General features: G+C 44.8%; 1 protein-coding gene across 50 annotated transcripts in view; it reads left to right on the top strand.

Annotated features, from left to right (window-relative positions):
* Window positions 1-14,904, top strand: part of TENM2 (teneurin transmembrane protein 2) — a 1,290,011-nt gene that overhangs the window by 1,086,182 nt on the left and 188,925 nt on the right. For all 50 annotated transcript variants that reach the window (XM_085001825.1, XM_085001822.1, XM_085001814.1 and 47 more), the window contains 2 exons: window positions 6,760-6,955; window positions 14,282-14,383. In XM_085001825.1, the coding sequence (XP_084857951.1) occupies window positions 6,760-6,955; window positions 14,282-14,383 (298 nt within the window). The remainder of the gene's footprint in view (window positions 1-6,759; window positions 6,956-14,281; window positions 14,384-14,904) is intronic.

Below are 14,904 nucleotides of genomic sequence, written 5' to 3'. Positions count from 1 at the left end.
ACCCTGCCATCTGAGGCAGAATCAACATCAGATATCCAGAGGCTGGGACGCAGCCAGCGCAGAGCCGGGGGCGGCAGGCCCTCCGTGGGAAATGCCAGCACTCACTGCTTCTCCCGTCCACATGGGCCCTCAGCAAGCAGACAGTCCAAATAACAATAAAGTTATCCCCCCACCTTTTCCCAGGTTCTGGACCCAGTAATAACATCTTCCTGAAGGGCAATGAGTCTGTCGTTAACCTTGCCCTCTTTGGCAGGTGTGCGTTGGCGTGGTTTCCAGAAGCAGCTCTCAGCTGCATGCTCCTTGCCTGCGGACACTTTCCCTTCTGGGAAAGTGACAGGTCCCGCTCAACGGCACAGCCCCCTCTGTTCTCTCCTCCAGCTCCTCTGGAAACCCGCTCAGTTATCTTAATTACCATTCTTCCTCTGTCTCTGCCAAGAAATGGGAGAGATTGATAATTGGATCCATCCAATATTTGCTGTGGTTTGTTTCTTTGTCTCTGGAGTACTCGTCAAAGTTGCATTTTCATGGTACTTTGGGGTATGACTGATGACTCAAAGGCACAGCCCTCACACTGCATGCCAACATGGGTTGTTCTTTAAAAGCCAAGGTAAAAAGAAGGGTGGTGGCAGGAGAGGATGTTTGTTTGAGGTTACTGCATGGTCACCCTTTGCGTGGCCATATTGCCAGGTCTAGAAAGACGGGCTGCCTTAGGAGACAGACTTGCTTCTGCAGGCACACATATTCCCTGGTCGGGACTGGGTCACGTGCCTCCTAATCCTCTTCCTGGGCTTCTGCAGATCTCTTAGAAAAAACGTGCTATGAAGAAACCTTCTTAGTCAACTGAGCACAGCACGGTCCCCTGAGCAGCCCTGTATCCAGGATGGATCGAGATGGGGTCCTGGCACTGAGGAAACAGATGTCCCTGGTCCTAAGCCTGAGTTATCAGTCCCCAGTGCTGGGGCCTGAGAAAGCAACTCTGGCCAGAGCCTAAGTTTTTGGAAGATGGCCTCCTTCTCATGTTAGCCAGGCTGCCAAGCAGGCTGGCCAGACCGCTGTCTAGGATTCCTAGAGAGCAGAGGCTTTCTAGAACCAGATGGCTTCCACGCAAAGCAGCTTCTTCCTGCACTCCTGCTCTCCCTGCCCTGGAAAGCAGTCTCTGCATTTGGCTGGCCTGATCCACCTGGTATTTCAAGCCTCCAACCCTCCTGAAGTGAGAGCAGCCATGGATGAAGCTACGTGATGCTGCTTGTAATACGTTAACCTATGAGGAGGGTGACTGCAGGGTCCAAACCAGAGTACTTTCAAGAGCGAAAGGAGGAACAGGAGGTGTAAACTAGGACACCCCTCAGCAAACCGGCATAAATAAATGCCCTACACGTAATAGGCGGACTTTGAACCAACAAAAGATGTTGCCTTTCCTTCCCGAGTGACTCTCTACCACTGCCCCCCAGAAATCGAAAATATACTGGAACTTAACAGTCTTGGGGTGGGAACCAGAGAGGAAGTGAAGCATGAGATCAAGAAATCTCGAAGGCTATGCTGAAATAACAAATAAGCCTCAACAGTTCAGTGGCTTGATTTTTTTTTTTTTTTTCCTGTGTGCACCATTGTGTTTCAGCTTCTGTACACTGTAGCACGCTCACCACCAAAAGTTTCATTTCCAGAGTTCCCATGGTGGCGCGGGGGGTTAGGGACCTGAGGATGTCTCCGTGAGGATTTGGGTTCGATCCCTGGCCTTGCTCACTGGGTTAAGGATCCAGCATTGCTGCAAGCAGTGGCATAGATCACAGATGCAGCTCGGATCTGGCATGGCCGTGGCTGTGGCTGTGGCTTAAGCTGGCAGCTGCAGTTCACCCTCTAGCCTGGGAACTTCCATATGCTGCAGGTGCTGCCATGAAAAGAAAAGAAAAAAGGAAGTTTGGCTTCCATCTGTCACCCTACAGTTGACCCCCTTTACTCATTTTGTCCTTCTCTCCCCGCCAATCCCGTTTCCCCTCTGGTAACCACTACTCTCTTCTCTGTGTCAGGGGCCTAATTTAGCGTTTCTTGCTTGCTCATGTCAGCCTTTCAGGCTTCTCTCCACACGCTAATCTAGGACCAAGGCTATTCCTATCCTGCAGCTCCATCATCTGGGGCTCCAAGTGTTCTCTGGTTGTCTCCAGAGGCAGGTAGGTGAGGAGAGAGAGCAAGTAGGGGATGGCACCGAACGTTGCCTGGCAGGCTCTAGAAGTGAAGTGCACCCCACAGCTCGTGGCCCCTTGACGGGACACCATCACTTGTTCCCACACAAGGGCAAGGAAGCTGGAAAGGGGCACGACTCGATATGGACCATGACCAGCCATCTCTACTGCAGTGACTACTAAGAAACAGTGGCAAAGGAGAAGGGAAGGAAGACAAGACAGGAGTTGCCTTTGTGGCTCAGCAATTAATGAACCAGGCTAGGATCCATGAGGATGCGGGTTCGATTCCTGGCCTTGCTCAGTGAGTTAAGGATCTGGCATTGCCATGAGCTGTGATATAGGTCACAGATGTGGCTTGGATCTGTGGCTGTGGTGTAGGCCGGCAGCTGTAGCTTCCACTTGACCCCTAGCATGGGAACTTTCATATGCCACAGGTGCAGCCCTACAAAGCCAAAAAAAAAAAAAAAAAAAAAAAGAGAGAGAGAGAGAGAGAGAGAGAAGACAAGAGAATGAGCAAAAAAAGTCCAGAGGAAGAAAGCATGCATTGAACATTATCCCACTGAGAACTGGAAAGGTGAAGTCGTAGTGGCCACCTAAAGTCAGCTGTCAAACCTTGATGATGTGTGTGAATGTGCAGATACCTTGGGCCATAGCGTCCCATCGTATGCGCATCCTGCTAGATGGTGCATGGCTGAGGCTTGCTGCCTGTAATTCTGCCCCTCCCTCTCCTGGTCAAGAAAACACGTGACAAGAGAGGGCACGTGATTATTTTGGGGAACAAAAGCTTGAGAACATTCTGGCTTAGTTTCCTTTCAGTGGAACTCACAGATTCTGTATTTTATGCATTTGATATTTAACACATTTTTTGGTCTTTTTTTTTTTTTTTTTTTTTTTTTTTTAGAGCTGCACCCACAGCATATGGAAGTTCCCAGGCTAGGAGCCACAGCTGCAGGCCTACACCACAGCCACAGCAACACCAGATCCAAGCCCCATCTGAGATCTACACCACAGCCCACAGCAACACTGGATCCTTAACCCACTGAGCAAGGCCAGGGATCGAACCCATGTCCTCATGGATACTGGTCAGATTTGTTACCACTGAGCCACAATAGGAACTCCACAAATATTTATTGATCAAACTCTGCTCAAAATGAATTAGATAGAACAGTGGATTATAATCACGATAGCAGATATTTTTAAGGCATGCTTACCATATACAAAAGTATGTACTATTCTAAGCCCTTGGCAGGGTTGTGGTTTGACTCATTTAATCCTTATAGCAGGGTTTTGATGTATTGTGATTCTGCCTTGATATCTTTATTACGCCCATTTTAAAGATAAGGAGACTGTGGCCCAGAGAAGTGAAATAGTTTTTGCAAGTGTCACCGCAAGTAAGCGGCAGGGCTCGGATATTAATCTAGGCAGCCTAGCTCTGAAGTCATCACACTTAATCCCTCCACCATGCAGGCGAAATCCCTGCCCTCCTGGAGTTGCTGTTCTTCTGAGTAGAATGATAATGAACATAAAAACAAGTTAGATCATTTTAGAGGGTGAGAAGTGCTTTGAAGAAAATAAAGCACAATGAAGAGATGCAGAATTGGGACACATCAGACCCTGTTTCCCATCCCACGCATGTGTCCCAGGGCCCCTGGCTCTTCCTTAAGTGAAAAGTACCCTCCATGCTTCCGTGGAGAGACTCTGAGGAACCAGCCAAGAGACATGTCCCCTCTCTCCTATGACAAATGCCTTTTCCCAGAGTAATTTGATTGGTTAGACAGCGAGCCTGTCCGCTGGTCCAGAGCCATTTCTGTGCCCCTGGGCTGGTCAGCCAGTTCAGCAAGACATGACTGATGCCCAAATTAATCGTGAGCAATGGCCCCCCATAGGTAATCCCCTTCCCCCAACTTTCCCTCATGGGGGTAATAACCTGGACCCCAGATGAAGTATATCCTTCTCACGTGGGCACCAGGGAAGTTACACTCATTTCTCTGGCTGACAGCAATTTGTAGATGGGGGTCTGGGTAGCTGGACTTTGATGAGGTTGCTAAGGAACAGATGCTTTGGTTACCAAGGTCCCTGAAAGCAGCATCAGTTTGTCATATCACTTCAAATCGTTTATTTTATCCCATAAAGACAGCTGCGACCAATGAGCTCTGGGGTAGAGGGAAGCTAAATACCAACATTTGTTTCCTGAAAGATTGTGGAAATTTCCACTTCCTATGCAATGACCCTTTCCAGCCCCCTCTATGTGAAAACTAGAACCACGTGCTTCTCCTCTGCGATCCTTACAATTTGCAAGTAAGTGACTCACAGTTACGAGGTACTTAATAAAATGATTATTAGCTTCCTAGGTGCTGCCCTAAGCATTATCTCATGTCATCCTTCTAACATCCCTGAAAGGTGCATGCTATTATTCCCTAGTATGCAAACCAGGAAGAGGATAAAAGATTTGCCTAACTTCAAACGGTAGCAAATGGCAGAGTCAGAATTCAAACCCAGGTCTGTCTGACAGCAAAGCCTTTGTACCTAAGATTATAGACTCTTTTGTTTTTCAATGATCACCTTTTAGATGGGAAAAACTGACAATTCTGCTGATGGGGAAGTCACATTAGTAGATTCCTGGAGTTTTATTCTGTGGAGTTCATGAAAGGGGTTACGGTTGATGTCAGTAACCTATAAAAACCTTTTTATGGTGGGGAAGGTGGTGAAAGAGAGCTTAATCCCACAGTGATGTTTTTTATCTGCTGAAGACCTACACTTCGAACGTTCTCTGGAAGTCTCAGTGCCAATGACTTTCCTGTGCAATGATTTAGAAAAGAGTTCACAAGATCAGTCCACGTCTACCGGGGTCTTATTGATTTTCTTGTCGACAAATAAGACATGAGGGCGCCCTCTTTGCCTTTGCCTTCATCCTCTCTGTCCAGCCCATGGTTAAGCCCTTTCTGCTCCTCCCTAGAAATGTTACTGCAAAGTTGTTTCCTTTTCCATCAGCATCCAAATCAAGATCCCGGCACCTCACGCTTGGGTTTCTGCAGTTGCGTCCTAACTGGTCTTCCTGCTTCTTTTCATTCCCTCCTCTAGAGCATCTCTTTGAGGCTTCCTGCAGATGAATGCCTCAAAACATTCCTCCCATTGTGGCAGTCCCTGCTCAGGGATCTTCTATGGCTCCCACTTGCCACATGATTCCACCATTCCCTAGGAAAGGCTCCCTCGGATCACACTTGCTCTCCCATTCCCCACCCCATTCCCGATAGCCTTTACCCACCACTCTGTCTCCCACCGATTGCTTCTGGTTCTGAGCCTGGTTTCCGCTGAAAGAGTTTCATATTTAATTGCTGGTTGTTGGGAGGCTAGGCATTGTGAGGGCATGGGCATTGTACCCGAACACATCTAGGTCTAAATTTTTGCGTGTTCACCTAGTCAACTGTGTGACTTTTGATCTGTTGCTTGACTTGTCTGAGCCTCAGTTTTCTCATCTGTAAAATAAAATACAGATATTACCTATCGTACAGGGGTTTTGCAAGGATGAAATGATGATGCTAGTGGTGATGATGATGATAGCTCACATGTATTTTGTGTTTGCTCTGTGCCAGGCACTGTTATAAATATGATCTTATTTCTCACAACTACCTATTACATAGGTACTATTATTTTTGGTTTTGTCAAGGGGAAAACTGAAGCAAGGACAGGTGAAGCTAGTACATATCAGATTCCCTTCCAGGTAGTCTGGCTCCTAAGCCCTCTTTCTTAACAGCTATGCTATATCACCTTCCCTTAGTGAATAATCAGTCGGTGGTATCTGGTAAAATAGCTCCATACTTCTTACCTGAAATTCTTGGGAAGCCAGATGCATTCTGGAATTCAGAATTTGGGGAGTTATAAAGAAAGTTATACTTGGCATATATTGTATATTATATAATACCCCACTGGGGATTGGAGCAAAACCTTTCTCTCTCTCTCTCTCTCTCTCTCTCTCTCTCTCTCTCTCTCTCTCTCTCTCTCTCTCTCACTCTCTCTCTCTCTCACCCTCTCACCACATACACAAAGAAGGAAAAAACATAAAAGCAGAAAAGAGATTGTGACCTGTAGTCATAAAACTAAGCAATAAGCATAATAAATGTTGACTGTTATTACAACTTTTGTGACTCCTGTTTTACATATAATAAAATGAGCTTATGGTAAACTATACTCAGAAGTATCTCGGGTTGTGATGATTGTTGTACAACTATAAATGTAATAAAACTCATTGAGTAATTTTAAAAAAAGAAGCTATATCCCTCCTCAGCTATGGCTCATGAGTACATGGAGGCTGAGATGAGTTAAATGATCTCTGAAGTTCTCTCCAATCTGGACACTACATGTTTCTTTAGAAAAGATGTATATTTTATGTGTCTTGTTTTGTTTTTGTTTATGAAGAATTATGTCTGCTTATTAAACTTGAATAAACTCTTAGCCCTTTAAAAAAAAAGAAGAAGAAGAAGAAGAGTTATCTCTCAGTTAAGTAAGGTGTGGTAGGGAAAGCTGCTAGTCACAGGACCAGGTCCGTACCCCTGTGTCACACGCTCTCTTCTTTTCCTAGTATGACTTCATGGAGCGTCTGGATGGGAAGGAGAAGTGGAGCGTGGTCGAGTCGCCCAGGGAACGCCGGAGCATACAGACCCTGGTTCAAAACGAAGCCGTGTTTGTCCAGTACCTGGACGTGGGCCTGTGGCACCTGGCCTTCTACAATGATGGCAAAGACAAAGAAATGGTTTCCTTCAACACTGTAGTCTTGGGTAGGTACGGGCTCTCTGAGGTGATAGGTCGTGAAGGGAAGGATGGAAGGGACTGGCTTCTCTGATCAAGTCACATCATCCAAGGTGGTTCTACTGTGTAGGGACCAATCAGCATCCTTAATTTGGGCCTCAGAGTATCATCCTCCTAAAACTAACTCTGATTAAAACATGCATGCTTATCATGCATCATGGATGATCCACTATGAGTCCCAAGGATTGAGTTGTGGTGATCTTGGGTGCAGCCATCTGGCTTAAGCCCTGGCCACACAACAAAGGCAAATCATGGACTTTTGCAAGCCTCAGTTTCCTCATGGTAAAATAGAACTAATTAGGACCTACCTCACAGGACTACTGTGAGAATTAAATAAGGTACATGAATAAATCCCTAAAAATGTAGTAGAGCCAGTCAAGACCGTTCATGTCAGGTCAGAATTTCTCTTAAAAGTCAAGGAAATTAAAACTTTAAAAAAAAACTTTAAAAATAAAGCAGGAAAAAGATATAAACATAAGAAATAAATCATATTTTTGTTCCCAAGTAGGTAAATCTCAAAAAGCTTTAATCAAGCATTTGTTATTTGGGACATGTTTTAGCACTACTTTTTAGTAGCTATTGAGGGAAAAGCTAATTTTATCCAAAATTTCCCTTTTAGATGTGCATACAGACCCCTTAGAGGGCCATTGGTTGAGAATATTTCATGCGGTTTTTCTCAAGTAAACCCTAAGAAGTTTAACCATCATGTCACCTATAAATATTTTCACTACATTTATTTTGTCATTAGGTTTTCATCTTTCTTACTACTGACAATAACTGACCCAGAGTAGAACCTCTCTGAATCAGGGCAGATTGTTAGACCCATTTCACAGAGGAATAAACTGAGCTTCAGGAAACTGAGTCCCTCAGGGTCCCAGGTTGTGGAAACAGTGGACACGACATGGGCTTCTGGGCCTTATTGATCGCTTTTCTACACCAGATTGTCCCAACAGCATTTAGTTATGGATCTCAAGGTCCACTAGAGAAACCTAGATAAGATGGTTGATCCAGGATTAAATACTATCTTTTCTTTCCCACATTCTAAGTGGGAGAGTCACACATCACCCTGAACTACATTTGCATGGTGTACGGAGAGGTGCTGACCTTGTCCCTGAAGCAAGGGATGGTATGACATCATGCATGGGACGCATCTGGAAATGAGTTGGCAGTCACTTATGAGAGCTGATGATTTTTTAAGGGCACACCTGATACAGTTGTATTCCTGTTGACTGCATGTTGAGAACATTTATAATGGTTTCATGGATTTCTCTGAGGTGTTCCCTGATTCTTGAAAGAACTCTATAAGCCAACCCGAAATTCAGGTGGCAGCCACCACTTAAGAATGACACAAAATCATGTAGGATTTGGTACTTACCATTGCATTGAAATTAATGCTTATTCCCACTGCTAAGAAAGGATTGGCCCTAGTAGGGCTAGCTACTTGCTGTAAAGCAGTGTTTGGCATGCCAGTTCTCATGGGCTGTGTCTGGCCCACTGCCTGTTTTTATAAATAAAGTTTTATTGGACCATAGCCACGTTCATCTGTTGACACATTGTCTGTGGCAGCTATAACAAAGTTGAGTGATTACAACAGAGACAGTTTGGCTCATAAAGCCTAAATATTTTCTTTTTTTTTCCTTTTTTTTTCTTCCTTTTTTCTTTTTTCTTTTTTTTATTTTTGTCTCATAGGGCCGCACAGGCAGCATATGGAGGTTCCCAGGCTAGGGATTGAATCAGAGCTATAGCCACTGGACTACACCAGAGCCACAGCAATGCAGGATCTGATCTGTGTGTGTGACCTACACCAGATCCTTAACCCACTGAGCAAGGCCAGGGATCAAACCCACATCCTCATGGATGCTAATCAGGTTCGCTAACCATTGAGCCACAACAGGAACTCCAGCCTAAATATTTTCTACCTGTCACTTGACAAAACAAGTTTGCCAGCCTCTGCTCCACACTAATGGCATAAATTTTGTATCACAAAAGTCACTGGAGAGGTCTTGCACAGTAAGGGAAAATTTCCATGATCAGGCTATTTAACAACAGGGGGGTGTGGAGTAAAGGGATAAAAACTACATCTCAAAGCAACTGGCAAAATAGTTGGAGCTAGTTTGAGATATTGAGATTAAAAAAAGCAACCTTTCATTTAAGAATATGATGAGAAATGATATTCTTTTCATTGCCTTGTGTTTAAACATGATGAGAAATGATATTCTTTTTGTCGCCTTGTATTTTTTAACCTCAAAGCCTTGACACACATAATAGGATACCCCACACACAGCAGCTGGCTTAGCTGGAGTCTACAAAGACTGGGTGGAATGGTTACCAACAAAAACTATAACAACTGCACATCCATAGAGGGGTGACCACATGCCAGCCCCTGGACAGGCCCTTTGGGAAAGTGGCTCAGCCAACTCACAGAGTGACCACAGGAGGTCAGTACAGCCAGTGTTCTATTTTCCAGCTGAGGAAGCCCAAACTCAGAGAAATCAAACAACTTGGCCAAGGCCACACACAGCTAGCAAGACGTGGAGTCAAGATTCAAACTCTCCAAGAGCCTGTGCTCTTAACCACTGGATTGCTTTGGGTTCCAGCCCGTTAAATCCCCGTCCACACCACAAGCTGTCTGGGGTCATGTTATCTAAGGATGGCTCTGCCCTCCCGCATGGACACAGACTGTGGTAGTGAAAGACCCTTTCCCCAGGCCATTACCCCCACTCCCCTGTCGGAGCTGGGAGCAGCAGTTCTCCTCAGAGGATTTCCCTTGTCTGGACTGGAGCTCAGAGAAAGTCAAAGGTAATCGGTCTAATGGTTGGGCAGACATCGTGATAGAGCAATGATAGTAATTGGCCTGAAATGTAGGGAAAAGAACAGTGTTTTATGTGGTTCAGAGATTCTCCCACACACATCTATTATCAGAGAGTTCTCCATCAAGAGCAGCCAGGAGTGCCAAAAGCCCCTGTGATATGAAACAGAAGGAAAGATGTGAGACGGGTGTCAACCAGCTATCACGCTAAATATACCTTTGACTCAGGGAAGTCTTTTGATGTGTTTTGGAGAGAAGCAGCCTGCTTTCAGAAATGAGTTTCATCTCAGGGGACAGCAGAGGAGCAATCTCGAGGCATGGCACAGACTTCTAGGAGGCTGACCTCCGCCTGGGTAAAAATCCCATTTCCTGGCCTCACGCTCGTTGTCTGCCATTGTTTCCTCAAGAAAACTTCAACCAGGTCGACAAAAAGGAAAGCTGATAGGATTTCAAGCATAATGTTTAATTGAGTTTTGGAAAAGGGAGACGGAGAGGGATGGGCCCCTTTTATGGTTCAGCAGTATCACGTGATTATTTCTTCCCTCTGAAGCTGTAGAAATGCTTCAAAGACCTGGGGGAAATTGAACGAAAAATACTCTCCATTGCAGTTTTTGCTTATTTTGGATCCTCGTACCCTCCTAGATGCCTGAACACACGCACACATGCGTGTACCCACATACACACACACTTCAGCAAGTAGTTACCAAGGACCTACTGTGTGCCAAGCATTGAAAATGAGCATTACAGCTGATCCACAACAGTGGAGTTCCCATTGTGACTCGGCTGTAATGAACCCGACTGGGATCCATGAGGATGCGAGTTCAATCCCTGCCCTCTTTCAGTGGGCTAAGGATCCAGTGTTGCTGCAAGCTACAGTGTAGGTCCCAGGTGCCACTCAGATCTCTGTGGCTGTGGCATAGGCCGGCAGCTGCAGCTCCAATTAGACCCCTAGCCTGGGAACGTCTGTATGCTGTAGGTGTGGCATTAAAAAAAAAAAAAAAAAAAAAAAGAATAAATCTTAGTGAACAGTTCAGATTTGGTCTCTTCCTCATGGAGCTTGGTGAGAGAAGACAGGTAAAGGAGCAATTATAGGAATTAGGAAACATAGAGGAAAAGGTAGAAAACCCAGGTTGAAGGAAGTAGAGAAGGAAGATGCCTAGAAGCTAAATGCTTTCTAAACAGAGACTTAAGGAGAAATACCTCAGCTAAAGGGCAGGGAGACCTTACAGCCCAACACAGAGCCTCTGCAAAGACCTCCGTGCCTTTCCACTGGGACTGGGGCACCAAAGAGCTTCCTCTCTTGGCTGTTCTCTGCCTGAGCAGATTTGAGAACATGGGGCTTTGACCTCAGCGATGTCACTTCCCACCAAACCACCCCTAGACCCAGATGTTCAGTGGGAATCAAGCACTACCTTGCTGTCAGAGTGTCTTCTGAAAATGCAAGCTGGATGATGCCATTTCTGCATTTATTTTTATCTGTTCCCATTGGTCCCAAAATAAAATCCAATTCATCCACCTGGCCTCCAGAGCCCTGGATGATCTGGGTTCCCTCCAAACTCATTTTTGGTCATTCTCTTCCTTTTTGCTACCCTCCAGCCATGCGAGATCCAATTCTGCTCTCTTCCACCTCAGGACCTTTGCATAAGCTCTTCCTCCTGCCTGGAATACTCTCCTCCTAGCTTTTCACTTGGCAGTCCCAACTCCCACTCATATGTCACCTGCATAGAATAGAGGGGCCTCCCTGACCATCCCTTCTAAGGAGCTTCTTCCTCTTACTGTCACTGTATCCTGCTCTCTTCCAAGCATGTATCACGATTTTTATTTTAAGTGATTTTTATTTTAAGTTTATTTTAAGGGAGGGGGGCTGGATTCTCTGTGACAGTGAACATTCTGTGGGGGCAGGGACTGTGTCTCTCTTAGCTGTCATTGTATTCACTGGTGCCTTAGAGGGTGCCTTGCACAGAACAGGTGCTCAATTAATAACAGAAACCATATGTTTGGAGTTGCTGCTGTGACACAGTAGGTTAAGAATCCGACTGCAGTGGCTCAGGTAGCTGCAGAGGTGTGGATTTGATCCCTGGCCCGGCATACTGGGTTAAAGGATCCAGCATTGCTGCAGCTGCAGCTTGGATTCTATCCCTGGCTTAGGAACTTCCATATGCCACAGGTGCAGCCATAAAATTCATTCATTCGTTCATTAAAATGATCATAATCAATTAAAATAAAATCATTTTAATAATAAAAATAATCAATTTTAAAGTAAATAATTATTTTAAAAATAATTAATTTAAAATAATAACAATAAAGTAAACCAGATGTCAAGCGCCATGACAGGTCTGAGATCACTCCCTAATTGTAAGCTAACACAGTAGCCAGCCACAGTCCCATAGATGTTATCAGAAAGGGAGACACTCCTGGGTCAGAAACAGAAGACTTTATTCCTCAGAGCGTTGTAATATCCAGATTATCAGCACATGTGCCAGTTTTCCAAGCCCTGGTTCTCAAGAGGGCAACACAAACAGAGCCAGGTGATGCCTGCACATGCACTGGGTTGCATTACAGGAACGAAACTCTGAGTTGACTGCACCTGAGTCCCCAACTGGGCGGTGAGCTTACTAGTTCTTTTCTCCAGAGGGAGACATTATCTTTATTATACTGGACAGTAACTCAACCTACCCTTTGCTCTGGAGACAGACACCATCTCTGTCTCCTGAGGCTGTTTATGGACAGCCTTTGAAAAGGTAGTCTAAAGCTGAGGCAGTCAGACACATGCCTCTGCTCATAAGACATTCAGAAACACAAGAGACCTGTGGTGAATTGTCTCCTAACATCATAGGAAATTGCTGATTTTTTTTGACCTGCACGAACAGCTCCTTCATATGACTCTGCCTAATGCTTTTGGAAGGAAGGACAGATAAATGAAACGAATTGATAGCCACTTGCATGCTTCTCAGCCCATCTGTATAAGAGCCAGCCTCCAGAGTGCCTGTCGTGGCGCAGCGGAAATGAATCTGACTAGTATCCCTAAGGATGCTTGTTCGATTCCTGGCCTCACTCAGTGAGTTAAGGAGCCAGCATTTTGGTGAGCTGTGGTGTGGGTCACAGATGTGGCTCATATTCCACGTTGCTGTGGCTGTGTTGTAGGCTGGCACCTGCAGCTCCCATTTGACCCCTAGCCTGGGAACTCCCATATGCCGTGGATACGGCCCTAGAAAGCAAAAAAAAAAAAAAAAAAAAAAAAAAAGAGCCAGCCTCAAGGAGTTGAGCCTGAGGTGTTCATTCATTGTTAGACACTAAAAAAATTGTGGCTTGATACTGATTTTGGAAAAGCAGATACACTGAGTTCTCCTCCTACCAGAAACCAGCCACAGCCTGGTTTTGGAAGAAGAGAGCTGAGAAGTGAAATACCATGGAAAGAAGGCACTAAAGCATGGTTTATTTTTTTCAGCCCAGAGTGGAAATAAACGGGAAATTCAGTTTAAGGGAAAACTTCCCTTACCAGTCTCAAGTGACTCCATTAGGGACAATTAGACTTCACAGTCTTTCATACACATCACCAAGCCAGTGTCCCTAACTCCCCAAGGACTGTGTCATGTCATCTTAGGGGCACAGTGGCTTTTTATCATCTTGGTAATTTAGAACCTGAAAGTCTAAATGTGTTTATTTGAATGTAAGGCAAAATGAGGATGATAATAATCATCATTTTAAAAGAATATGTCTATTTCTGTGCAGACCCAAATCAACATGAAAAAGTTCCAAAATGATCCCTTTGAAGGCATTACTTGAGAGTACACATAGTGAGGTAAATCATGAAATAAGGTAGCTGTGCAGGTTACAACAAGGGTGAACTAATTGATTTTCATGAAAAATAAGATCTGCAAAAAGCTAGGCATAAAAGGACTTTGGTGTCACCCCAAACCTACTGCTTAATGGATCCCCAAATTATGCCAAAATTGATCAAGCTTATATGTTTAGACTTTTCCTTCCTTAATACAGGGGATTTTTTTACTTTGCAAATCTGAGACCAGGAGCCACCGCTGTCATTTGGAGAATCACTGTCTATAGCTGAGGCTAAAAACTGATGCCCCACATCTCAGACCAAACCTCAGATTGATAGGATGATATTGGGGGCAGGGTTGGGGCCTCCAGTGTTTAAAAACTTGCCAGCATTCAAACATGGGTCGTTTCCATTTTAAATCCAGATAAGTAGTTTCTTTTGGAAAAGCAAAAATTGCAGCAATATGAGCTCCATGTTCCTGCCTGGGCTAATCACATGGAGAGCAGTGGTTATAGCCATGCATTGGCCATGTTGCCCTAGTCCCCACCCCTCCCTATTCTCCTGCTTTACTTAACTTCTTCCTACCAGTTGTCTGTAGACATCTGAGGCTACCGTCACTGCTCATGAAACACAGTGGGTGACTGACTATTAAATGGCTTCACCAGCAGGCAGAGGAAAAGATAACTGCTCACTTTTTCTCTTTTTCAGATTCAGTGCAAGACTGTCCACGTAATTGCCATGGGAATGGCGAATGTGTGTCCGGGCTGTGCCACTGCTTCCCAGGATTTCTAGGAGCAGATTGCGCTAAAGGTATTTGCCACCACTCCCCTGCTGTGATTAGAAAACAGAAAATGGGCTTCTCAGAAAGGGTAGAAGAGGGGGCACCAAAGTAGCCTCCCCAGCAAATTCCACTGAGATATCTTATAAGCCCATGCCTATTAGAAGTCCTTGCCCTTTGGCAGAAGTAGGGTTTGATATATGACAATTGGCTGATAGACCTGGGCAGTTATCCTTGGCATTGAGGTGTGCTGAGAAGAAAGATTTGCTAAAAATGAGATGGTTGGATTTCCTGTAAAAGCAGAAGTGAATTACCATCACTCCTTTCTTATAATCATTAACTTCTGTGTAATGGAAGATTAAGCATCTCAGGGTTAGTAAATTTCATTCATTCTGGCCAGCTCTGCTCTTAATCTAGGAAGTGCTATTTATCTTGGTGGAATCGGTTTTAAATTGTATTATTAATTTATCTACACTGCTTTGCACAGAGTGACTGGGGCCCTGGGATTCTTGGGGGAAAGATAATATAAGAAAGAAAATGACTCTGGCAAGAA

Source organism: Sus scrofa, chromosome 16 (genome assembly GCF_054392235.1).
Source record: "Sus scrofa isolate SSC_HxYL_T2T_F1_AM1 chromosome 16, Sscrofa_HxYL_maternal_Yorkshire_Landrace_v2.0, whole genome shotgun sequence".
Classification (NCBI taxonomy): Eukaryota; Metazoa; Chordata; class Mammalia; order Artiodactyla; family Suidae; genus Sus; species Sus scrofa.
This window is presented reverse-complemented; position numbering and strand designations above follow the sequence as displayed.